General features: G+C 39.5%; 1 protein-coding gene across 2 annotated transcripts in view; it reads left to right on the forward strand.

Moving 5' to 3' along the window:
* Nucleotides 1-7,322: 7,322 nt before the first annotated feature.
* SACS (sacsin molecular chaperone) overlaps nucleotides 7,323-25,727 on the forward strand; it is a 59,233-nt gene continuing 40,828 nt past the window's right edge. For both annotated transcript variants that reach the window (XM_039718758.1, XM_039718759.1), the window contains exons 1-2: nucleotides 7,323-7,525; nucleotides 23,752-24,292. In XM_039718758.1, coding sequence (XP_039574692.1) covers nucleotides 24,270-24,292 — 23 coding nt within the window. In that variant the 5' untranslated portion in view covers nucleotides 7,323-7,525; nucleotides 23,752-24,269. The remainder of the gene's footprint in view (nucleotides 7,526-23,751; nucleotides 24,293-25,727) is intronic.

Here is a 25,727-nt window from a genome sequence, read left to right on the forward strand (position 1 = left end):
TTTAATAGCTTGGGATCAAGCTTATGCTAATCACAGCTAAACAGTCAGTATTTGCTCTGTTTTAGTGTCCTGGATTCTCAGAAGCCATAACTCCACTGTGAAGGCTCTGAATTGATGGATGCAGGGATGCGGTTCATTTGCCATAGTCTCCAGTTTTGCCCCCTAAGATCCTACGCACCATTTAAGGTCTTGCTAGCCAGCTGTCATTGCCAAACCATTCCTGCAGAATGCACAAAAAAGCAAACAAAATTTGTTTTGACAAAGATACCAGGGAAAAAATCTACACTCTTGTGCCACCATTGTAGCAGGTTTACAGAGTTCACAGATTCAGGGTGGCTCAGACAGGGGCAAGCTGCCCCATTCCTCTTGCAGGTGACTAAAAGCCTTGTGAGTATCAGCACTGTTAAAGCAGTTCAGTTTCTCTTGCCAGCAGACTCTTGGTGCCACTAGCCCTGAACAGTGCAGAGGCTCTATTTTCTCTAGGCTTACCATAGAGGTGCCAAGTCCCTCAGGGTCGGCACCTGAGAGAGCCAGGTGTGTAACCCAGAGCTCTGACCAAATGTCCCTGCACTGACAGTGCTGACCTTGTGCCCCATGGGTTTGGTATGACTCACTGGAACAATTCTCACAGAATCACAGAATTGTTTGTGTTGGAAGGGACTTTAAAGATCATTCAGTTCTGACACCTCTGCTGTGGGCAGGGACACCTTCCGCTAGACCAACCGGTCTTGAAGAACACTTCTGAGGACAGGGCATCCACAGCTTCTCTGGGCAACCTGTTCCAGTGTCTCACCCCTGCCATAGCAGATATTCCTCCCAATATCTAACCTAAACCTGCCCTCTTTCAGTTTAAAATCACTGGCCTTTGTTCTGTCACTACATGCCTTTGGAAGGTAAAAGGCAGAGCTGCTTATCAACAAGTTTGTGAAAGCTGATTTAGGAAGGTTTTTTGGGAGGGAAATACTTCTTAGCTTTGTGCTCAAGGATAAATTTTGCTTAAAAAAATTGTGAAATGTGGAACAGACACAAAAAAAAAAGAAAAAAAAAAGCATTAAAAAATGAGAGAAGTGTTTCTGAATAAGAAATTAGTACTGTCCAGTAGGCTGAAAAATATATTCTGCTTCCTGGCTAGCCATGGCTTTTGCTGGTGATCAGTCATATTTTTTCCCCTTCCTTTGATAAACAAATTAAGCAGGTTTAATCTATTTTAAGGTGAACATTGTTTCTCTAACTGTGTTGCTGGGGCTTCTCTCAATCTGTTCTTCATGTCTTCATGACATCCTCCTTAACTGGGACTAAATCAGAACTGGACTGAATCTTGTAATTAGCTCTCATTCATTAGTAACTAATGATTTTCTGTAGATCACACTTTTCTTCTTCATGGGTTCACTATGCCAGAAGATAATGGTTACGACAAATTTATAATAATTATTAAGATTATCAAATTGGTTTCTAGTTTTTGAAAAGAAACATATGTATAAATAAATACATAAAAATTCCTTTATATTTATTTACCTACTGAATATACACATAAAATATTACATGTCTGTATTTTGTATAGTATTTTTGCTATTACTACAATAATTAATAATATTTTCTCTGACTGCTGGATGGAGTCAGAGTGCAGAGTGTTGACACTGCAGTCTGACTCATGCTGCCCCTCATTTCACACAGCCTGCTCTTCTGTCCTGTCTTGTCCAGTGTACAAGAGAGAAAGACTAGAGATCCTTAAAATGTTTTCCAAAGCTTTACATACATCCATTGGGGGTCTGCAAATGGTTATGGATGGGTCTTCATCCTTCTCTCCTAAATGTCTTTGGTATTTAAATTGTAGAAAATAATGTGTTAAGCATGTTTGAACACAGTGGCTCATGCTAGCTCATGCTTACCTTACAGTCCCTGTGATATCATGTTGAAGAAGTTATTAGTTACCAGTGCTTATGTGAAACATGTTCTCATTTAGGAGAGATTAATTAACAAATAAACAGAGACTGGAAGTGACACAGCTCTGAGCTGATCGCTGATGAGCAACCTGCAAAAGGGCAAAACTAATTCTACCTAGTTTTTCAAACTCTTCCATGGTAAACAAAACACATACACCCATCACAGAAAAAGCTGATTCAGTTATTTGTATCTTTGTTCACCACGATAAAGCATAGGAAAATCTCCATGCTGGCATCCTTCCAGATGGAAACTACATAGAGTTGCTGCCTTGGAGTGAAATATACGTAGAACAGTAGGGAAAATGAAGAATAACAAATTGCCAGGGCCTAGACATTTAAAAAAATTACTTAATTTAACAACTCATAAAGGAAATACCGGAATGGCTGTTCATGCTTGTAACTTCTCCTTCAAAACCCTTTGCTTCTCACAGTGCTGGAAAGCGACTGATGGGACCATTTTTCAAAAAGGGTTCCAACAGGGATCTGAGGAACTATGGACTGGTATGTTCATTATCTCTACAGGACACTTCCACAAGATTTATAATAAAGACTAAAATTAGAGAACACATGAATAACTATGACACTGTGAGAAAGCATGAATTTTGTGAGTGTAATTCACACCTCACATACTTACTTCAACTGAGAGGAGCAGCATAAAGGGGTACAGGAAATCCTGTCTACCTAGGGTTCCAGAGGCATTTGAGTCCACTGCTGATAGTTTTTTAGGTCACAGAATAAGACTGCATAGCTATTTGGAGAGTTGATTAGATAATAGAAAATTCAGAGTTGCAGTAAATGGTCAATATATATATATGACTGTATAGAGAGTACAGAGAGTGTATATAGATATACATATATACAAATGCTACACAGGTCCCAGGATGCACTGTAGGTGCAATTCTGAGTTGAACACTGATGGCCCAAGTGCTACAGCCTTACAGGCTGCTGTGACTTGGCTCCAGCCTTCTGTAGGTATTGGCTTCTACAAAGGTGATTCTTCATGGCCCCTCTTTTCCTGGACAGCCTAAGCCAAGGTGTCTGCCATGACATTTTTGCCCCAATGTTGAATTTTGCCCCTCATTGGTGTTGCTAGCATTCATCATAGAAAAAGCTCATCTCCTGAATCTGAACACTTGATGTCAAAGCCAACTCTCTCCATGGACCCATCCATATGTTCTGCACCCGCCTTGGGATGCAGAGAGGGCTGCACTGCACTGCAGTGGTTAATGCATCCACTGCCCTGGGCAAATGGGGTCAGTCAGGCTGCACGGCTCTGGCTGCGTGCCATGGACTGACTGAGCTGGCATTTAAGTTTTAGTCAGAGGGTGAAAAAATTTCATCACTGTTTTAACTTCTCTGCTTGGAATTCCTACTTGATAATCCAGCCTTTTCATGACTCCTCCTCCACAGACAATATGTTAGATCTTCCATTATCATGGTGGTCCAAACAAACAAATATTTTTTTCTTATGATTACAAAAATATTAGAAATATGCATATGTATATTTCTATGAGATAAAGTATAGATAAAGAAAAAACATCATGTCAAGCTAATATGAGTTTAAATTAATTCTCAAAGGCCTATAAAATTCCACACCATCAGTGCTAACACTAATAGCTAGGACTGGCAACATACTAATCACTTTGGCTGTAGAAGACCAGGCTGGTATTTTAATCACACAAACGCTAATTGCCTGGCCTTGCTGGCATTAAAATTGTTATGGCATTAATAGTCTGGGCAAGACGTTATTTTAATCATCCTGGATCACAGCCTAGAAATGTTAATTTACAACATTTTTGTCTTTTTATCTAGGTTAACAAGAGGTCTACCACAGATATGATTGGTTACAAAATGCAGAAATCACAAATTCGACCTAAAACAGAAGAAAATCAGATGTCTTGGCATTACAATACTGGAGAATTTTCAGTTAGGTCACGTCTTCCTGATATTTCGTCTTTTTAAAAAACTTTTTCCTTGCAGCAGCTTTAAACCACATGTGAGTCACTTAATGAAGCAGGTTGTGCTGAAGAGTTGCTGTTCCACATATTACAGTGATCTTACTACAAGATCCAGCTAATACAGTTCCATATATTTGACCTTAGATGATTAAACCCCTGTCACTATTGTTGACAATTAAAAAAATTATTTCAGGTTTTCAACAATTCAGGATATCTTCAAGTTTCACTGATTAGTTATCTGTTATACATTCACCAACTTCAAAGACTCCACTTAATCTTTGCCATTACATAGTGCAGGTCTCTTATACACGGATTTTGTAGGAAGGTTTTATGGCTAAATTTCATTTTTATTCCCTTTAATTGGAGGCTGGCTAGGCTGGGGGCTGGGGAGAAGAATTAAACAGAAAATTGTCAGTCCTCCTCCTATGGTTGAGGAGCGTGATCTTGCAATGCCTTGGAAAATTCAATAAAATTGTAGAGGAAATAGAGCTCACTATAAAAAAGAATTTTTATTAAGATTTTTAATTTTGTTTTTTATTTCTCAGAGTGGTTGGGTCAGCCAGCTCTTACGAGATTTTCCACAGTTAAAGCGGTCAGAGCGCTCTTGTACTCAGAACTGGGTCTGTATCCTAGATGCAATACACTGCCACTTGAGGAAGATTTCAGGTCCTCTCATTACAGGGGTGGCTGTGGGCTGCATCCGGATGATGAAACCACTTGCTTGTACTGGAATGTGACAGTGGCCCTGGATGGGGCAGGATGAGTGAGGTGTTTTTGGCTGCTTCCAACCCAGCGCTGCCCAGTGGAAATCCAGGCCACAGTGAATGCCCAAGAGGCATCAGGGGATGTGACTTTGTGCCTCTCCCTACGTGGACAACATAGAGAAGCTGCTGATGCTGAGGGTGCTGTGTGAGGGTAGGTATCCCATTCAAGGAGGAGGGAAGTGAAATTAAAGAGGAAGAGAAATAAGAAAAATGTTTCTGACTGAAAGAGGAGGCAGGTGAACTTTACAAGGTATCAGCTTTGCAGGCCACCAATTTGAGTAGCTGCCTGGCTGCACTTCAGCACGAATAAAAGTCATACCAAACTCAGCAGCAGCAGAAATGAACTTTCTAATTTTACTTGCTTTTTCACAGCTGGGATGCTGAATGCATCAATCAAATACTTATTTTTGCCTTTGTTTTAAAATGTCCCTGGAGGGAAAATTTGCCCTTCACCTGCTTCCCATGTGGGAAGCCAGGCTGCTTTTTCAGGCTCGGTTTTCAGACACAGGGCTGCCCTCAGCTGACATTCTTCTATAAGAAGATTGCTAATAATGCTAGTCATTCATAATCTATTTTCACTCTAGGAATGGAATTTCAAAGAGGGCTCTTTATGCCTGCTGTTTAAAAAGGATTTGAGCACTTCGGGAGGGAGTGCTTTTAAAGCACTTTTATTTTGACGTTCTCTCCCCCATTGCCTCCTATCCTTGCAATGCTTCCTGTGTCATCTGTGGCTTCAGTCCCACCCTCTATATGGATTTTTTCCTGCATCCAGAATGTGACATTGGTAAACAGGGCTGATGCCATGCTTCTGGCCTCTGTGGCCAGCGTAGCCACGGGCAGTCGCAGCTGACACACGTGCCCTGCTCAGGAAGGTCATTCTCCAAGTGCCACTGCATTGGGGCCAGTCCTTCTGGCAGTGAAGCTTAGGAGCAACACGACAGCTGTGTGAGATCATTGTGCTGCAGGAGCTTATCCAGTGGGGCAATGTTTTGGAGACTGGCACTATGTGTTTTCCTGGCTAAACAGTCTGCTCTGCCTGGTTACAATGCCCTTTTGTTTACTTGAACTCAGACAAGATTTCTTACTGTTTCTGTGGTTAAAGCTGAGATGTGATGACCAGAAAAATGTGTTTTCCTTGATCCCTATGCAACAAAAAGCAATATTGTAGGGACAGTGCTGTTGCTTACTTCCTCAGTTCCTCTTGATCAGGAATTCCAAATATAAGATGTTGTCCTCTTCTGGTAAACTGCTTCTGATAACACAAATAATTTCACTTACTATCAGATGTACTTTAATATGGAACAGACTTCTTTTCTTTGGAGGAGTAATATTTTCTTTTATACAATGCAGCAGTAGCCTCTTAGTATTTGCAATGTTATTTTAACCTTCAACATGACAGAAGCCAGCCTCAGCTCCTTGGCAGGAAAATGGGTTTTTCTAACCAAAAGCAGCAGAGGTGTAGTAAAGTCCAGGAGTTGTCTAAGGAGGAGTTCTCTGTCTGTACAAAGATGAATTTCCAATTTGTGGGGATTTTTTCTGCCTCTGCTGACATTACCCCGTAGAGCAGCTATTTCTAGTTCATCACCTGTGCAGCTCAGGACTGCAGAGGGAAAAGAGAGCTCCAGACTCAGGAGAAATCCCTAATCTCATCTTTTCAGCCAGTCCTGAAGCCCTTGTAAAGTTCTGTGTTTGTTTGGCATTTTAAAAGCAGACTGACAGGTTGGAATAATGTGTTTCTGGCAGTAGGCTACCAGATCAAGGGGAGGGACAGAATTCTACGTTTGCATGTGGAATTCAAAGAAGCACAACTGGCGAGATTAGAAGGGCTCTCAAAGGGAAAGTTTCTTGGTTTTCCTGGAGGACAACCTGACAAGTTATCATGAGTGACCAAGGGGAGAGAATGAAAAATCTTAGAAATGCCTCAAATGCTGACATGCTGACATGTGCTTTATGCAGTTGATCACATGAATAGGAATGTGAATGTAAAATTAATAAGGAGATGAGTTTAAAAATGTGGAAGTGCAAACAGCTACCTGTGCCAGCTTAAAAAATGAAACCAAGCTTGAGATGCAACTGGTAGCCCACAGACTTCTGACTTTTGATGTAATCAGCACCAACAAAATTGATTTAAGGAAGTCCTAAAGAGTGTGAGCATACCATGTTAGCAAAACAGAGGCAGAACAGCAAAGATATTTGATAAAACTGCTATACAGACAGAAGTTTTAAGAGAGGACTTCTTCAAATTGTGAACATTTAAATGTAAACATTCTTTGACACAGGAGTTGAAGAGTGAAATATATAAGCAGAAAACCTATTCTTTCTATTGTATAAGCTGAAAAAAATGCAGAAAGTAAAGAAATAAAATATCAAAATGTAAAAAATTTGAATTAAACAGAACCAATCACAAAATTTGAAACAGTTCAAATACGTGTTACACCATGAGTAACATCTCTTAAAATTGTATTATTTTGGCCTTCTGTCTTGATATCCTTCCACATGTATTTGACTGGCCCATGCCTGGATCTTATATTGTGCTCCTAAAAGCTGAGGTTACTCAGGACCATATCTCTTTAAAAAAAACCCCACACAGACAAAGAAAGAAAAAACCCAGGCTGGGAAGGGGGAGCTAAAGCCTCTGCTGCATTGGGCTGTTTGGATACATCGGCTGCAGCAGTGGTCACGCATCCCTCCGCAGCCTGCTGACTTTGCAAAAGAGAGGGCAAAGGATCATTTTGCAGTCCAGATGCTGCCAAACACAAGCAGTCAATGGAAGGAATGGCACAATGAGCAGACAAGCATGTGGAAGCAGCTTACGGAGAAATAGTTAAACGCCGAGCTTTGTCCCGGCTGATGCCGTGATGTAAGTACGAGCTCGACAGCAGATCCCGTGGTCACTGCAGTTGTTTGTGGGAGATGTTTTATGGGTATCCTGATGCTTTTAGCACTTACAGCGGGAGAAAGCATTAACTGTGACTCGTTCCATAGTGTATTTAAGCAAATAACTGTATTGTCTCTGTCTCGACAGGATTTTTGAGTGATTCACAGGCTGCAGTGTGCTGGTAGGGTGGGTGAAGAGTAGGACTGTGCACATGAGCTTATTCTCCTTTCCTGATGGCTTATCTGGGCTCTGCTCTATAGATGTGCTGGCAGATTGCTGCAGCACCACCCTCCCTGTGCAGAGGCCTCTTGCTGAATTTCAGCTCTGCCTTCAAGCACAGGGATGCACAATACATTTTTTCACGCTCCTAAGAATTATTTGTTATACAAACTTACTTCATTCCAAGTGCTTTATTTTAATTTTTTCCTCATGTATGCAGTTGTAGAAAGCTTATGAAATTTCAGTGGCTCTGTGTGTTACTTTCAGGAGACTAGCTCTTAACATAGCTCTCCCAAAGAGACTGCCAAGTATGATTTATTACTCAAAGAATGTACACTTTCCTATCTTTGGGCTCTTGCTAGCTGAAGTAGATGTATATATTTTTAAATGTAAACATTTTTCTTACATAAATCCAGTGTCTTTCTCTTTGGCAAATGATTTGCTGCTTTTTATTCTGCATATGCCCTAATGATCTAGCTTTAAAAACAAGAGAAAAAAGCAGACCTGCGACAAGTTTACCACACTGCATTTATCAGCAATTTTTTTTGGTAATCAGACAAAATTTTTTCTTGTAGCTAAAACTGCACATACCAGCAGAGTGAAAAAAAACCACAAGTAATGAGTATTTCCTTGTTATTTCATGAGAACATTACTTTTGCTTTCATCGGCATAGTACTGCATAAAGCTGTTGTGATTTGCTGTAAGCCAGAGAATATAATCTATCTATTTGATGTCCTCTGTGGCTGCACCTTGCTGCTCAATGCAGCTCCTGCAGAAACCGCCGGGAGATCTCCCTCCGCTGCCGGGGAGGTGACAGCGGGGTGATGGTGACAGCAGCGGGATGGTGACAGCAGCCTGTGTGGGCCTGTGAAGGAGGGTGGGCAGTTGCTGCAAGGAGGAGCCTTCCTTTGTGCATCTCTTTTGGGACCTGGCAGAGCTGCAGCTCCTGATGCTGAGGGCTGCAGGGTAATGCATTTCTGCCCCATCACACTGATCACTTTGGTGGGAATGTAAGGCAGAGCTTCCCTCACACCAAGGAACCCACAGGGAAGTTTTACCATCACTGTTTTGGAAGTTGCCCTCACCTGTATTCCCAGAGGTGTAAGAGCTCTATCAGCTGTCTATTGGCAAAACAACTTCTTATTGCTTGCTATCAGAAACTGAATTATAAGAAGCTAAATTTATCCCTTAATGAGCTTATAGCAAATTACTGTTACCTAGGGGGTGCTCTGGCAGTATATGTGAATGTTGAGGCTTGGTATTGTCAGTGTTCATCCTTGTCCCTTCCTCCCCTGTGTCAGAATTGTCACCCTCTCAACACCAAGCAGAATTGCTGGTTGAAAACAGGATTTCCAAAGATTAAGAAAGTAATAATTTGCAAGAATACGACAATATTAAAAAAACCCTCAGTCCTACATAGAAAAGTTCTGTTCACCTACTGAAAATGTGCAGGACTATTGGATAAAATAGTTTTACAGGCTGCTTACTGTTGTGTAAAGACAGTGGGAAAAAATCAGCTCCTGTGTACTTCCAGTGTTTTCAGCAGAATTTGGTGTTTCTGGGGCCCACTCAAAAACCTTTTGTTTCTCTGTCCCTGGTTCTTGATTGTTTTCCTGTTTCTTAAATGGGAGGGTTTTATAATGGGAATTTCTTAAATGGGAGTTTTTTGCCCCAAGGCAACAGGCACAGATTTATAAAGTATACTGCAGAGGACCTAAAATGCTCAGGTTTGGACTCTATTTTCTTTCTATTACTGGAAGCACAGCAGCGCTTCCAGAAAAAACTGATATATCACATATCTAAAACTAGCCCATGGTCACTGACTTCAAATTTTTGGGGGCCCTTAGATCCTACTCTCAAAAGTAGAGTTTCTAAAATACTGTATTAGTTTTTATGTTAAAATATACAAAAGTGTAAGCTTTGTAAGGCAAAAGAGCATTTTATTGAAGAGTTTAAATAATGTCTAGTTTCTCAGTATGTATCAATCCTTGGAATAACACACAAGAATTGAAAACATGCATGTCAGATTTTGAAATATTTGATATTTTGGAAGGTTTAGTCTTTTTTTTTGAAAAAAAAGTGTTAATTCACTCAGCAACATTTTTTGTTATACACACAATTATTCAGCAATTATTTCTGCCTCAGCTAAGAAATATAACAACTCATACAATTATTTGGTACAGTAGGTTTTTTCTACACATTTTTCTTCTAAATGTGTATTTAATGGATATGTTTTCACTTTAGCAGTCTTGAGCTGAGTCTTTAAATGGGATGATCTAGTTCATTAGCATTTTTTTGTCTTCTTTTTGATCAGCTTAGCAGAAGATGGTCATTGTTTGAAACTTTTAGCAAGTTGTTGGTTGTGATGGAGGTACACCAGAGCTGTGAGAAAGGAAGGTTTCACATTGTCTGTGAAGACCTACATGTGTTTATGTGCAAAAAAATGTGCAGCCACAAAGATCAGACTAGAAATAAATTAGCCTTAGTTGTCTTCACTAAAATTCCCTGTAGAAAATTTTTGCACCCAGGTGAACCCAAAATAAGGCATTATTTCTGATGGGTGATGATTACACGCATGAGAAGATGGGACAGGTGCTTTGATCTCTTCTGGTGACCTCACAGGAGGGCATGAATGTGCCTCAGGCCCCTCTCAGTGGTGAGGTTTGGTTTCCCTTTTCTTACAGGAGAATGTTACAGCTGGCTGCATATACCAATCACCACCTATTTCAGATATGACAGCTGGTGGAAAATAGCAAAGGTCAGAGCTTTAGCACTCTGGTCTCCCATGAGGAAGGAAACAACAATGTTAGTATTTAAAATTAGTTAGTTTTGTCTGGGATAGACTTAATTTTCTTCCTGGTAGCTGGCACAGTGCTGTGCTTTGGATTTATTATGAGAATGATGTTGATAATGCACTGATGTAGCTGTTGCTAAGTAGTGCTGCTCTAAATCAAGGACATTCCAGTTTCCCTTGCTCTGCCAACAAGGAGGTACACTGGAAGCTGGGGGGCAGCACAGCAAGGACAGCTGAGCCAAACTAGCCAAGAGGGTATTCCATACCATAGAATGTCATGTGCAGTATATAAACTGGTGGGAGGAGCTGGTTGCTGCTGCCCAGGAATGGGCTGGGCATTGGTCAGCAACTGTGTTGTGCATCACTTGTTTCACTTGGGTTTTGTTTCTGTCTCTCTTTTTGTTGTATTCCTTTGCATGAAAATTATTATTATTATTATTATTATTATTGTTGTTGTAGTTGTTGTTGTTGTTGTTATTGCTATTGCTATTGTTATTGTTGGATAATTACCTTTTTTAACCTATTTTCATCTCAACCAGTGGGTTTCACCTTCTTTCTGATTCTCCTCCTCATCCCACTGGGGGAAGATGGGCAAGCAAAGCGTCTGTGTGGTGCTTAGATGCTTGCTGGAATTAAACCACAACAGAGTTTTAGCTTCAGTGAAGCAAAAGGATCAGCCTGTACATTTTTTCATTTAAGGACAGGCCAATTTACTTATCTCCTTGTTAGTTATATATGGTGCAATGTGGAGTTCTGCAGAGGTAACAGCTAAGTTATTGTTATTGTTGGTTAATTACCTTTTTTGACCTATTTTCATCTCAACCAATGGGTTTCACCTTCTTTCTGATTCTCCTTCTCATCCCACTGGGGGAAGATGGGCAAGCAAAGCGTCTGTGTGGTGCTTAGATGCTTGCTGGAATGAAACCACAACAGAGTTTTAGCTTCAGTGAAGCAAAAGGGTCAGCCTGTACATTTTTTTCATTTAAGGAGAGGCTAATTTACTTATCTCCTGGTTAGTTATATATGGTGCAATGTGGATTTCTGCAGAGGTAACAGCTAAGTTATTGTCAGATTTTAAATTATGTAAACAGAGATCCTGGGGAATGTGATAGTTGCTTCAGAGTGGTCTGATGCGCTTTACAAGAAAACACCAGCTGTTGCCAAATCCTGTCCCGTAAAATCATTCAATCTATGAAAGAAATTGCTAATGTCAGGTGTCTGGAGACCTGCTGGGAGAGAAGGGGAATTGCAGGATTGTGCCCTCAACCCTTGTTTGTGCTACCTGTACTTTCCCCATGAAATGACTCCTGTAAACCTCCCCCTTCCATCTCAAATTTCTCCCTCCATATTATTGCTTGTTCTCATACCAGGACAATTCCTACACAAACTACCACTGACCAACTCCCATGAAGCTTTTTGTAACAGAAGTGTCCCCAGCCTGCCCCAATCCTACGGCAACACGTTGCATTTCTCCTACTCTCCAGGCCACAGATGTACTGCTAAATAAGAGGTAGGGAACTAAATACTGCTCAAATTCTTAACTCTCTGTGCTCAGAGGTGCAGCCAAGATCCTGCCTGCGTGTTCTGAGCCAGGCTCTCTGTCTAGGGTAGTCCATGGGTAAGAGAGAGAGCAAGATGTGCGCAGAGGATGATTTTTGCACTATAGAGTGATATAGAGCCTCATTCCAGGTGCCAGAAATTTTCAGCTCACTACCTTCATGCTTATATTGGACTGGTGTTGGAAATGCTTCCCTGGATCTTGGCATTGTCTTGTGTTTCCCCACCCTGAGCCAATCAGGATCTCAGCCTAATGCTGTTGACACACCACAGTAAAGTAGATTTAAGAGCTGAAGAACTTAAATTGTTTAAATTGATTTCTGGATTGTTTTGATTACTCCTGTTTTGGTACTCCTGTAAAAACATCTCTTTGACTCGTGCTTGTTTGATGTTTATGCAATGTACGTATATGGACACAGGGACATCCCTTAAACAGCAGTAGTGGTGTGGAAAGCTCATCCCTTTGGGACATACACAATCATATACAATAATCTGTTTAGTTGTGTAGGTTAGCAAGCCCTTCCCTACCACAGAAAAATGGATCATTAGATATGAGATTTTTCATATCTTCTGTGAGAGATCCATAAATATGGATTTATTGCAATTTCTCATTAGCTGTGACAAGGATGATGTCAGATAAGTTGTGCATGCCCTGTCTTATAAATAATAAATGAGAAGGACCCTGTCTCCTCTTCAGCTAATGGATTAATGTCATAGCTGGATGGAAAAGCCACCAGCTTAATTTGTGGAACATAATGGAGCAACAAAATTGCTTAGACTCCCTTAAGTGAATTTATCCCAGGGCCTCCTGCTTGACCCTTTATCTTGATCTTCATTATCTCTCTCGTCATGTTGTAAAATCCAAGTAACAATCAAGTCTTACAGTTTTCTAAAAAAATGCCAAAAATAATAGAACAAATTGCACTGTTTTTTTAGTCAACCTCAACTCTATAATACAAAAATCTTCCACATAACCTTTCAGCATGGCTTTATTTATTAATTATTAGCATAGCAACTGCAATCTAAAGTGTGCTTCTCATTTCTTTCTTTTTATTGTAGTGCTTGCAGAAAGAGCTTTGTTGTTATAAGCTTATCATTAATCATAATTTTCACTAATAAGATGCAGTTTAATCAAGTAGTTCAAAACACTCTGCATACACTCATGAATGCAGCTTTATTTATTTATGCAGCACCTGATGCTTAATATAGCTCTCTATGAATAATATTATAGCTGTTTGATGTATTGAAAAGTCCTTGTTCAGACCCTCGGTCGTTTTCTTTCAGTGTTAGGACACCTTTTTAGCATTTTTGATTGGGGGGAAGAAAAAAGGGCATTAAAATGTCCCTCTAGAAAGTACTATGTAGAACTGGGTATGTTGTGAAGCAATGGAAGAGAAGGATGTGGTGTCAAATCATGGGCACAGCAAATCTTGGCAGAGTTTTAAAGATGTTTTCTAACAACAGTTGCTGTCATGATGGCACCTGCTACATAAACAGGTGACATTTCAGTGCTTTTCACACTTTGCAGCATCTGTAAGTGACTTGGGTAGTCTCAGCTTTTAAAATATTTCCTCTTCACTGTCTTGGTATGCTGTATCAAAGCAGATCTGTGTTCATCTCCTTGCTGCTGCGACATTTGGCATTCCTAGCTGAAAGTTTTCAGCATAATATGTCCCAGTCTAGAGATAAGCCCCCCCACTTATGAAGTAGAACTTAATACAGATGGATTGCCTGCTTAAAAGCATACTAGTCATAGACAGAAAATGCCATGCCATTTGTCATCAATTGTGGCTGACAAATGACATAAAGAAAAAAACACTTCTGGTCATGTCTGTCAAACCTTATCCATACTTGTATAAGTACAAAATGATCATTAAAATCTCTTCCTGATTTTTTTATTTAAAAATTGGAGGAAATGAAGAGAAAAAGAATTTTTTAAAAAATTAACATCAGTAGCTGAACAAAAAATAAAAAATTACCCATGCAACAAACACTTCAGAAGAATTTATCTGTTGGTCTGAATATCCTTTGCCAGGTATATGAACACAACTCATCAGAGCTGTTCTCACTCTTGTGTCTGTTTCTGACACAGCTCCTTGTCCTTTGCAGGGAAACTTGGCCATGTGGAATTGTTTTGGAGAAAGACTATAGCCTGCAAAATATTTCCCACTTTTTACTCATGGACCTGCCTTTCTCCTTAACAACAGTCATGGACACATCCAAAATTTGTGCTAGGAACTTTGTGCTAAAGAAGTACCATTTTTACACAATATAAAGTCATTATTTCCGGTCTTTTGACCTAAAACAAACCCTCTTTCTTCAAAGTTCCTGCAAATCTCTCAAGATCACTGGTATGTCAGAGGGGGCACAGAGACCTGGGAGCAGGGCTATGCACCACATGCACGGCCCAGATCTAGCCTGGTTCTGACTCTGGGCATGCTGTGTATCTGATATGCCAGTTTGTGCACCCAGGACCGGGTAATGACAGGCACATGTACAAACCACGGGAGATGTACATGTACAAACCTGGGCTGGAGAGCAGCCCAGCAGAGAGGGATCTGGGGTTCATGGTGGGAAGCAGCGCAGTGGGAGTCAGCAGCGAGCCCTGGCAGCCAGGAGGGCAAAGCCCATCCCAGGGGGATGGTGCATCAAACAGCATCAGCAGCTGGGCAAAAAAGGGAGTATGGGTACACTTTTCTATAGGTCTGGATCAGACTGATCCAAAGTAATGTTTTGTTTTCTCTCCTCTCTGCACAGGTCTGGTCTATTTGTTCAGGTGGCTGTGATGTATCTGTAGGTTCTGAATTATGGGATTCCTTCTAATAGTTGCAGATTGGGGGCCTTTATTCTAGATTTGATACTACAGTGCTACTGTAACAAGCAAACAGTTGTTACAAAATATTTTGCTCCCTGGCCTAAGTCAAAGAGTCCTGCGGTAAATCTGGGTGCAAGAAAAAACTGATGTGACTTGCTCTTCTACCTGTAGCTGAACAATCTTGTGGTATGCTTGGGTGAAAGCAAACAGAACAAAATCACCAATATCAGCATTGAAATTCTCTGCCAGATGAATGAACAACAGTGAGTTTCTGTGTCAGGAGAGCACACTAAGGCATTTTGTCCTTAATGTATCCATTAATTTTTGGTTTATAGCCTACATTTAGCAGATCTGACATGCATGAGTCCACTACTCACGATGCACAAAGGATCTGTAACTGCCCAGAACAATTTTTCCCAGTATATATACTAATCTCTGATTCATTAAAAATATTTCCTACAAAAATGGAAATTTCAGAAATTATATAATTACTTCCAATTAGAGTGAATTAACTTTAATTCCTACCTCAATTAGGGAATCTCAATTTCTGAACTTTTTTTTCCTACTAGCCATATCATCTTGGCTCCCATGTTGAATGCTAAAAATATCAGGCAATGCTACTTGCCTTTGCTGCCTTGCTCTATAACAATTTGCAAATGAGGTTTTCTAAGTAAAAAGATCATACCTCAAATTGTACCCAGGAATCATTTGGAAGCTATTGCAGGGTAGGAGATACATTGTTCAGAGAACAAGTGCACTGCACACAGTCTGCAGTCCAAAACCGCCGTCCTGACAAGATGAATCAGAGCTCAGTTTTGTCAGAGATATTTCTGTCAGCAATACATGTTTGTCTCACCTGGAGATCCCTCAAACTGGGGCTGGAGATGCATATCTCATCCCTCCCAAAGGACAGACTGACTTGCAGGCTCATGATGTCATCGAGATTACCTCATCATAAGGTTTACAGTAACCCAGTGTGAAGAAAGGTTCTTCACAAGAATAACTGAGGCCACAAGAAGTATTAGGAAAAGGTTTGCCTTCATAAATGCTCCTTTGAGAATTGTTAGTATTTTCCCCTCCATGAAAGTATTGTAACTGTAGACTTGAAATTCTCTCGTCAGGCTTTTCTCTGTCAAATGCAGATTTCTGAGCTGTAGTCTAAGAATTTCCATCTAACACAAACTTTACAAATGAGATACTGCAAAACACGTTCATACCATCAGTCAATCAATCAATCAATCAATCAATCAATCTCATTTATGTATAGCTGATACAGGCTAGTGCTTTGTGGCTATCAATCTTTCCTGAATTCAAATAACTGTAAAAGATACTGCAAAACACATTCATACAATCTGTCAATCAATCAATCAATCAATCAATCTCATTTATGTATAGCTGATACAGGCTAGTGCTTTGTGGCTATCAATCTTTCCTGAATTCAAATAACTGTAAACAAAAGCAAACCACAACACTCTTATCATCGGGCATACTTATTTCCTGGCCATCTGTGCTGCAAAGTGACCAAAGGGGAAGATGCTAGGCCAGAGAAAGCAATAAGGTGACCTATCATATTGACAGCATTCAGGGAAAAGTAATGTCTAAGTCAAACTTCAATTCAATTCATTTTCTTCATTAAAAATATTTTTTTTCAAGATCTGAAACCATCTACCTTTCATTGAAATGTTGAAGTTACATCAGTAACAATGTTTGGACATAGCTAAACTCTTCACTTAAGGGTTAAAGCAAAAATAATTTTAGACACAATGTGTGAAAGGATAACTTTCCATACATGTGTATTACTTGTTATAATTACTTGGAGTTTGATTTAGTAAGTAAGAAAATTTACTAAGTGTATTTTTTCTTGTTTTAAACATTTTTATGTAAACAAAGAGCAATTTGTGTACATCTAAACCAAGTAAATCAAGTATTTTTATTTTGTATTGTTCAGTATACTTAAGCCTGAACTGCCTGTTAGCTTAACTAACTGTGAAGGAGGCAATGCATAAAGAATTTGGATACCAAGATTAGGTATTCAGCATTTAGGGCATAACTGACCTTATAGTATATAACTAAAATTCTAAATTCATCTTTGGAATAAGTTCAGTTATTGTTCCAATTTAAGTGCTTATCTGCAAAGTGTACTTCAGATGCACTGTGAGACTTCATGGATCTGTTATAATGGTTTTCGGTGTACAGCACAGTACAGTGCCCTTGAGCAACCAAGAAGGGTATTTGGTTTTCCTGATATTTCAGCCACTAATAATGTTGCAAAACAGTAATTAAGGTGTGAATTTTCCAGGTTAATCTTGAAGAAAAGTGCCTGAAGGAGATTTATTTTAGCTAAATCCAAATAAAATCTAAAAAAAAAAAAAAATAGAGAGAAGGAAATCTGCAAAAGTACTCAGTTCCATTCCTTCCTGTGGAATTGTATTTTCAGAGCACTTGGCCAACTACTTTTCCTTCCAGCCCTGTATCACTTACAGAGACTGAGTTCAACAAAAACTTATTCTGAAATTTTAGTGTTTTCTGTATAAAGACTAAGTTCCTATCCTGTCTTTCATCTGATTTCTCATCAGGGATTTGTGAAACTGGCAACCTATTGTTAGAAAATTCATAAACTCTTGCATTGGCCAGTCTGCACAATACAGTGTTTTGCTGTGGTGGTTGGTTCGGACACTAGAAATTAGTGTTCAGTTCAGACTTAGTTTACCCTGCTTTAGAGCAAGAAAAGCTTATCTATTAAGCTCTGTATTTCTAAAGGCATCATATTCTGCAGTGAAGTCATAATTCATACACTATTTTTTCCTCAGCTTAATAGCCCATTGTTTATATCTGTGACTGCAGTGCTCTTTAGGCTTCTGTATTGTGGTTCATAGGCAGTGTCAGTTTCCCATTTCATTGGAAAGCACATTAAAATATTCAGAACCAACACAAGCAGAAGTAATTCTCCTTCTGCTTGTCCTTTTTTATGGCAATCATTTCAGAGAAAAGGTCTTAAAATACCCACATTTCTGGAGAACAGCAGTGAGGTCTTAACCACATGGCTCTTTCTCCTAGTTTTGTAGGTTTGTTAAAGACTTTTCTGTCGCCCTAATTTTTTTTAGATTTTCTAAGCCTTCTGATGTTTACATTCTTGTAGCAAACTTTCTCACACACTTCTGTAAATAACTTATTGTTTTGCATTATTTTATGGAGGAGAGAAATTTGATGGACTGTTGGTTTGTGCAGTGTTGTTGGAGAGGTGGCACTTTCACCCTCCAATCCACTGTCATCTTTAGAAATTTATAAATGTTGAAGTCAGAAAATAAGCTTTCCCTTTTCTACCTTGAGAGCAGCAGTGTGTTCATGTTGGGTTTTTTTCGTGTCCTATAGTGACACTTTTTCTTCAGCTGCTATGCATTGCTGAGAAATCACTTTGAGATATTGTCATTTGGTATCTGAGTTTACTTCATCAGGATTTGATGAAAGCATTCTTTATGTATAATTCAGCCACACAGTCCCAGATGGTTACTGTGAGGTCATTTGAATACCATAGAACCAAACTTATTCATACTATTCCAAGTAATTTTTAGAATTTTCCTGATGTTGCACTAATCATACCTCTTGAGTCACCTTTTCCATAAGTGAAGTATGGCATGTTTTGTGTTAAGCACATTTACATTTTAAGAACTGTGTTGCTTTTGCTCCTCTAAGAAAGAAACAGATAAAGTGGGTATGAGACCTATTTTTTGTTTCAGCTAACTTGTTCTTTTATGTCTAAGACAAATTTCCTCAACTCCACGGCTTAAAATAATGGTCAGCTGATGTATCCATGCAGCATTGAGCTGTGAAGAGATACTGGATTAATCTTGAGAACAACAGGGCTGTCAGCTCTGCTTGCTGCAGTGCTGGATTGCTAGCACTGGGCTGCTTTGGATTTTGGAGCTAGTGGCTGCTCTGTTTGCTCAGGCAACTCTGAAATATTTTCCAGTGTGTGCTACAAATGCATCCACACTAGAGCTACTACTTAGCTACATATTGGTATATGCTTTCACTGATTGCTGCTGGAGGCTGCCTTTCCTTTAATAATAAAGAAGTTTTCACAATTAATAGATTTCAGTGATGGTCAGATGACTGCCATGCTGTGAGGCAAAGAGTAGGACAGGGTCTTCACTCATCTTGAGGGAACTACAGAACCTTGTGGTAGGTCATAGAATCACAGAATGTTCTGGGTTGGAAGGGACCTTTAAGATCATCGAGTTTCAACCTCCTGCCATGGTTAGGGACACCTTCTACTAGACCAGGTTGCTCAGAACCCCATCCAGTGTGGCCTTGAAGACATCCAGAGATGGAGAATCCACAGTTTCCCTGGGCAGACTGTTTCTGTGCCTCACCACCCGCACAGTAAAGAAATCTCTCCAGAAGTTCTTCCCTGAAGCTACACTTCAGTTTGAATCCTGTCTCTACAGGCTCTTGTAAAAGCCCCTCTCCACCTTTCTTGTAGGCTTCCTTCAGGCCACGATTAGGACACCATGAAGCCTTCCCTCTTCCAGGTTGAACAATCCCACTTCTCTCAGCCTTTCCTTGTAGGGAGGTGCACCATCCCTCTAATAATGTTGATGGTCTCCACTGTACTCATTCCATCAGGTCCATACCCTCCCTGTGCTGGGACCCCAGAGCTGGAGCAGCCCTGCAGGTGAGGTCTGAGCAGAGCAGAGGGGCAGAATCCCCTCCCTGGCCCTGCTGCCCACCAGTGGATGCAGCCCAGGACATCTTTGGCTCTCTGGGATGTGAGAGCACACTGACAGCTCATGCCATCCTAAGAGGAATAACTGCTGCTCTTCCTGGTGCTGGTGTGGCCTTGGAAAGGGTAGGCATGAGCAATACTTGCTTCAAAAACTGACTGCAGCATTTGTCCTGATTTTCATCTGTTAAATATTTTTATCCTTGTATGTATGTTTGTGATGCTTCATCAAAAAGCAACAATGCCTACTGTGCAAATGCATTGAATTCATCACACTCTAGAAAAAGAATCACTGTTACAGCTGCAAGCACTCTCTTCTCTGTCTAAAAATCAACAAGGGTACAGCATTTTTATTGATTTTAAATGAATAGCATTAACTATATAGAATTTTTAGCATTAATATTATCAACTCTATAATTATTATGATTAAAGTATTGGCATTTTGGAATGCTTTGAGTATATTTTTAATCTTAAAATTCTGTGTGATAAAGAATGAAAGCTCCTGTAATTCATAACAATATAAATGCAGAGCCATATATTTTGCTGATGGCACTGATTCGTATCTGCTGATGGTGTGGACTACTTATTTCAGTTGAAGTTGCTACACCAAAATTGTCTAGACAATTAACATACTAAGGACATATCTACTTTATTTCCAGCTTTAATAGCTTGCAGTCACAGTATTGTATTTCACTGCATCAGGTCTGTCTTAAATTTCTGCAGAACAGGTATCTCTGGGAAGCAAGTCTTTACATTTATGTGGTAGCTGCAGTTGTGTGATGGCCTCGAATTTAATTTGATAGAAATGTGTTTTGAACTCAGCTAGTATAAGTTGTGTGTTGAAAGGAACAATTTGTTCTTTTAGACTGTCTAAAACATAAATTAAGCATTAGCTACTGCAATACTTTGTCCACAGATTTCCTACTCAAAACTTTGGTGTTCAGTAATTCTGATGGTTCTGTATTTTTTTCCCATGCTGCTGGATGGACTTAACAATTTTGATTTAGGCATTATCATTGTGGAAAGGAACTCAGTGTATTTAATTTAGACTGATCCTAATATTAGGTAGGATGAAGGAGTGAGCAGATAGATAATCAGACAACCACTACTGGTTTTTAAAACTAAAATTTCTGGAGAAGTACATTATCTATCTATCTATCTATCTATCTATCTATCTATCTATCTATCTATCCATCCCTACCTGGTTTGCAGGCAAAATTAGGTATTTGTGAAGATATACCTGTGATTGTTTCTACCACATAATACACAAAGCTGAAGATTGTTTTTGCTCTTTGACTGCTAAACCTCCTCCCCCAAAATTCAATTAGACACATATAAAATCCTCGAGCAAGGGTGTTTTTTCCTAAAAGGTAATAAATTCCACAGCAGAAAATTGGCATAGGCATTGGTTGTTACTGGCATTTTTTTTTTCCTCCAGGAGAGATTTATGGTTGGTTATAGCAATAAATTCAATTAGAGAATGTTCTCAGATGCTGCACCTCAGTATCATATAAAAACATAAGGTAGCCTGTATAAGCAGCTCAGGCACCGGGGAAGTGTAAGGTCAGTAAGTTAAGTGTGCCAGGATAACTCTGTATCTGGTATCTGACAGCCAAGTTGGCTCTCTTTCTTTCCATGGGAGACAACATAGACTTGACTGTGTTGAAATCTTTCTAGGGTTGTAATGTGATCTGGTACCAAACTTTTGGTCACATCCATGCTGGCAAGACCAAGTACCTTCGAGGACTATTGGAATTATTTTCTGGTGTAGAGATGTCAGTTCACACTGTGCTAGAACATGCTTTTCTGCTAAGCAAAACATTTATTGTATCAATAATTTTAGGCCGTTTTTAGGTAATTTGGACCTCTCAATTTTCTGAACAAGTTGTCATTGTCAAAAATCCTAGAAGATATTTTTGTTTTCCTAGCATGTGTCAGTACAAAGAAAAGTAACATATCAAAGGGGCAACATAATAAAGGACAATCTTTGAGAGACCAAGTCTAGAAATAGAATGGAGTCTGAGAAAATGTGTCACTCACTAATTATGGAGAGGCTGTCTCCTAAAGTCATAATTAGCTTTCTATTACTTTGCATTATAATGTATTTTCCCTTTATCGTTCCTCAAGGCAATTGAAGCTGCTCAAATAACTTGAAATACTTTTCATGTGTGATTTTTCTAACAACAGTTTAGAGGAACTGGTATAAGCTATCCTTATTTCCAGCCATGGGTGCACACACAGTGCCCGGGCCTCTTGAACCTGGCTTTCCACTGCAGCCAAAAAGCCTTCCCTTAGCACTCCCCTTCAACTGCAACCCATTATGCAGCTGGGCTGCAATAGTTTTGCACTCTTTGAAATCATTTACATCTGGGAAAATGGGGCTGGATTTGCTTCAGTCTTTATTATTTAAGTACGACTTAAGGTTGGACTTTTGTTTATAAGGTAGATATACATCTCAGCATCCACAGAAAGAAAAATTTATATTGAAGCCACTTAGTAACATATTATGCTAACTTAAATTCTTCTTAATGCTTGTCACATGCATTCAGGAGTCATACATTTCAACATTTTTTATACTGAGTAGGTAAAATCCTTAAGTATTTAAAAAACCCCAGTATTCAAGCCACAGATTCTACTTCCCTTTCTTTCACACCATTTGTATTTCAGTATCATTCTTACATCTACTTAATCTTTTGCAATTTAGCCACAGTTGTTTTTCTTTCTGGGTCAGGAAGGAATGTCTGTGCATTGCTGTTTGGAGAGGGACATACACAACTGCACATTATGGAAAGACTTGCCAACACTGTCAGAGGCTCAGAGAAGGATTTACGTTTGCACAGATGCAGAACAATAATGGAACACCACTGTCAGTACTCCCAGCTCTCTAAAGCATATCTTCCTTGGGTAATAACTTAATATTGAAGTATGTTGTTTTCTGCAGCTTGACAGCACACATCTTGCCTCACTTTTACACTGTTCTGGTGCTACAGAAATTCAGTGGAAATAGTTCCCAAGGGTAGCTTAGGGTAGCTGTTGACCTATATAGCTTGGGACTGGGGATTAGCTGGGAAGAGTATGAAACCTCCCAGTGGAAAGTCAGTCTTTCCCTAACTGCAAGCCATTTGACTAGAAGGGCAAAATCCTTCTCCATGAATGCTCTGCCCAGCCTGTTACTTTCCTTGATGGCATAGTTTTATATCCAGACTGTAATATCAAGCAAAGAGGAATATATATCCTAGAACAGCTGCCAGTTGTACTGGTTTTGGCTGAGATTGAGTTAATTTTTTTCCAAGTAGCTGGTACAGCACTGTGGTTTTGAATTTAGTATGAGAATAATGTTGATAACTTGCTGATATTGCCATTGTTGCTCAGTAGTGCTTACAGTAAATCAAGGTTTTTCAGTTTTCTGTGCTCTGATAGCAAGGAGGTGAGAGAAACTGGGAAGAAACAGATCCAGGACAGCTAAGCCCAAAGGGGCTGAAGGAATGTTCCAGACCATAACACTATAGAAATTGGGATGTATTGGCCATGAGGGATGGATCTCTGCTCAGGCATGGGCTGGGCATTGGTTAGTGGGTGATAAGCTACTGTTTTATGTATCACTTTTCTTACCTGGGTATTATTTCTGTCTCTCTTTTTGTTGTATTTCTTTGCATTATGATTACTTCATTCTTATTAATATTAATGATAATATTTTCCATTATTAAGCTGTTCTTATCTCAACCCACAGATTTTACCTTTTTCCCTGGTTCTGCTCCCCATCCCACTGGGGAGAGAGTGAGCAGCTGCTGGGTGCTTAGTTGCCAGCTGGCATTAAACCATGACACCCATTCAGTCAGCATACTTGCAGCTCTGCGTGTTTGTCACTGAGCTGACTGTATGGTATTAAACTGGAGGAGAAGCAGGAAACCTCGCTGCTCTGTGTCAGCCCTCCCTCCGTGTGCCTACAAGCAACGCACAAGGCAGTTTATAATTAGTATCATGACTCACTCCATACTGGTAACTGCAACTATGCCCTCAAAGGAAATGGCTTTTTCATACCCTTCAGCTCAACTCTGCATTAATGATCCTCCCCTTTTCCCTTGTGTCCCTTCTTCCAGAACTCCTGAGCTGATGTTAAGAAGTATCTTCCAGCAGGTGTGACAGAGAAGACACGACAGACTTTGGGCTTCACTAATACTCTTCCAACTGTGCCTGCTTCCAGAAAAAAAGGAACACAAAGCAGAAACAGCAGCTTCCAGAATTCCATGCCTTTTCTAGAAGATAAATAGAAATCAACTGCACAAGAATATAGCCTGAATTCAGGCTATATTAGAGAAACTGAACACGACCTCCTTGCTTTCTGAGATCTGCTCTTGATTATAAGAGAATGAACTTCTGTGAACAATTAAGCAAGTGGCTTTAAAAGAAAACTGGAGAAGTAGCAAATGGTGATGCACAGAGACATTTTGGTCAGAAAAGGGATGAAGTGAATACCGAATTGACTCTCATATTCTTGGGCTTTCTGGTGTCCACTGAAGAGATGATAAGCAAAAAGGATTAAAAAATAACTTTTTAATTTAGAAATCCAATATCTGCTTCATGTTCCTATCAAGAAGATATCAAAGAAAAAGAGACAATGGAGATCAAGGATAAGAACAGGTAAAAAAACACCAAGCAAAAAAAATCTCCTGAAAAAATTTACTGTTAGGCTGGCATGTTCTTGCTAAAACATCCATGGTCAGTAATTTAAAGAAGTCTGAAACTTGGCAAGTGTTTGTACAAAATTGCTATTTTTAAAGGTGAAATTAATTTCTTAAATTACAAAATATTATATAGATGCCAGGTTGTGCTGCACTTACTTATGAATTGTCCCCATGAAATTTATGAGAACTGCTTGAAAAAAATCCTGTGATTAAAGGGTTCATAGTTTAACTTTAAATTTAGAGTCTTCATTCACTATAGCACTTTTTGTAAACAAGTGAAAGTTTCCTTCCTGCGCTTGCCTAACTCTGAATTCAACATATTGTTTCACTGGAATGAATGTACAATCTTGTCAACAGCTAAAATGCAAAGCAAGTTGTTTGTGTCAACCATGTCTAAACAAAGTTAATGAGATAAGTATTTACTTGTTATAAGTTAACAACTTACAAAACAGTAAGTTGTAATTGGAATTGTTCTTATTTGCTGTCAGTGGGCCTGCAGGAAGAAGACAACTTCCACCCTCAGCCTTGCAATCTGCAGAATCCCTCTTGATGTGCAGTTCTTTAATGTACAGTCTCTGCTTTTTCCTGTGTGTTAAGAAGGTGGGCTTTGCATTGTGTTAGACCATGGCTGTAAGCAATAGCTGACTACTCTTTCAGGGTCAGTTCCACTGGCTCCCTGGGTAATTCTGTGAAAACTCATGGAAGTTATATATTTCCATTGCCAGGTGACTGGGGGGTGGAAAATTTGGGGCTTTGAATCCCTCTCTTTCTCCTTTTTTGTAGGTTAGTTAACTAGGCCCTTCTAATGCAAATCTTCTACATGTGGGCATCTCTGAGGATTTTTTCACTTCTCTGTCTTTACCCAGAAGAGGATGACCTGTGTGTTTCTTCCCCTTTTCCTCCCTTCCTCTTACTAGTCTTACACGTGACTCATGTTTCTTCTTCCATGCCACCTGTCCTGTTTTCTGAAGCATAAACTGTAGCTTGTATTTCTCTATGGAATTGTGTTGAGTGAGACAGAACTTATACAGAGATGGAAAAGAGATAAGATTATCTGGAATGATATTGCTGGATATCATCCACTATCTGATGAAGACACAATTGCCGAAATGCTTTAAGTTGTGGCTTTTTACAATTACTCAAACCATTTGTCTTGTATTTCCTTCTATTTTGTATTATAGTTTTCTCTAAATACAAAGGACTCTGTTCACTGATGCCTAGAAAATGTTATGAAACTTTGAAGCATTATTAGATGTAGTATTCAGCAAAAATAGAGATCAGTAAATACTACTTAAAATGTTTAATGCATGTGTAATCTGGACCATTTTCATTAATCAGTTGATTTTCCTCAGTGGAAAGATAGTAGCTTCATTAACTCTGAAATTAAAATA

Source organism: Passer montanus, unplaced genomic scaffold (assembly GCF_014805655.1).
Source record: "Passer montanus isolate IOZ18808 unplaced genomic scaffold, ASM1480565v1 scaffold4, whole genome shotgun sequence".
NCBI classification, from domain to species: Eukaryota; Metazoa; Chordata; class Aves; order Passeriformes; family Passeridae; genus Passer; species Passer montanus.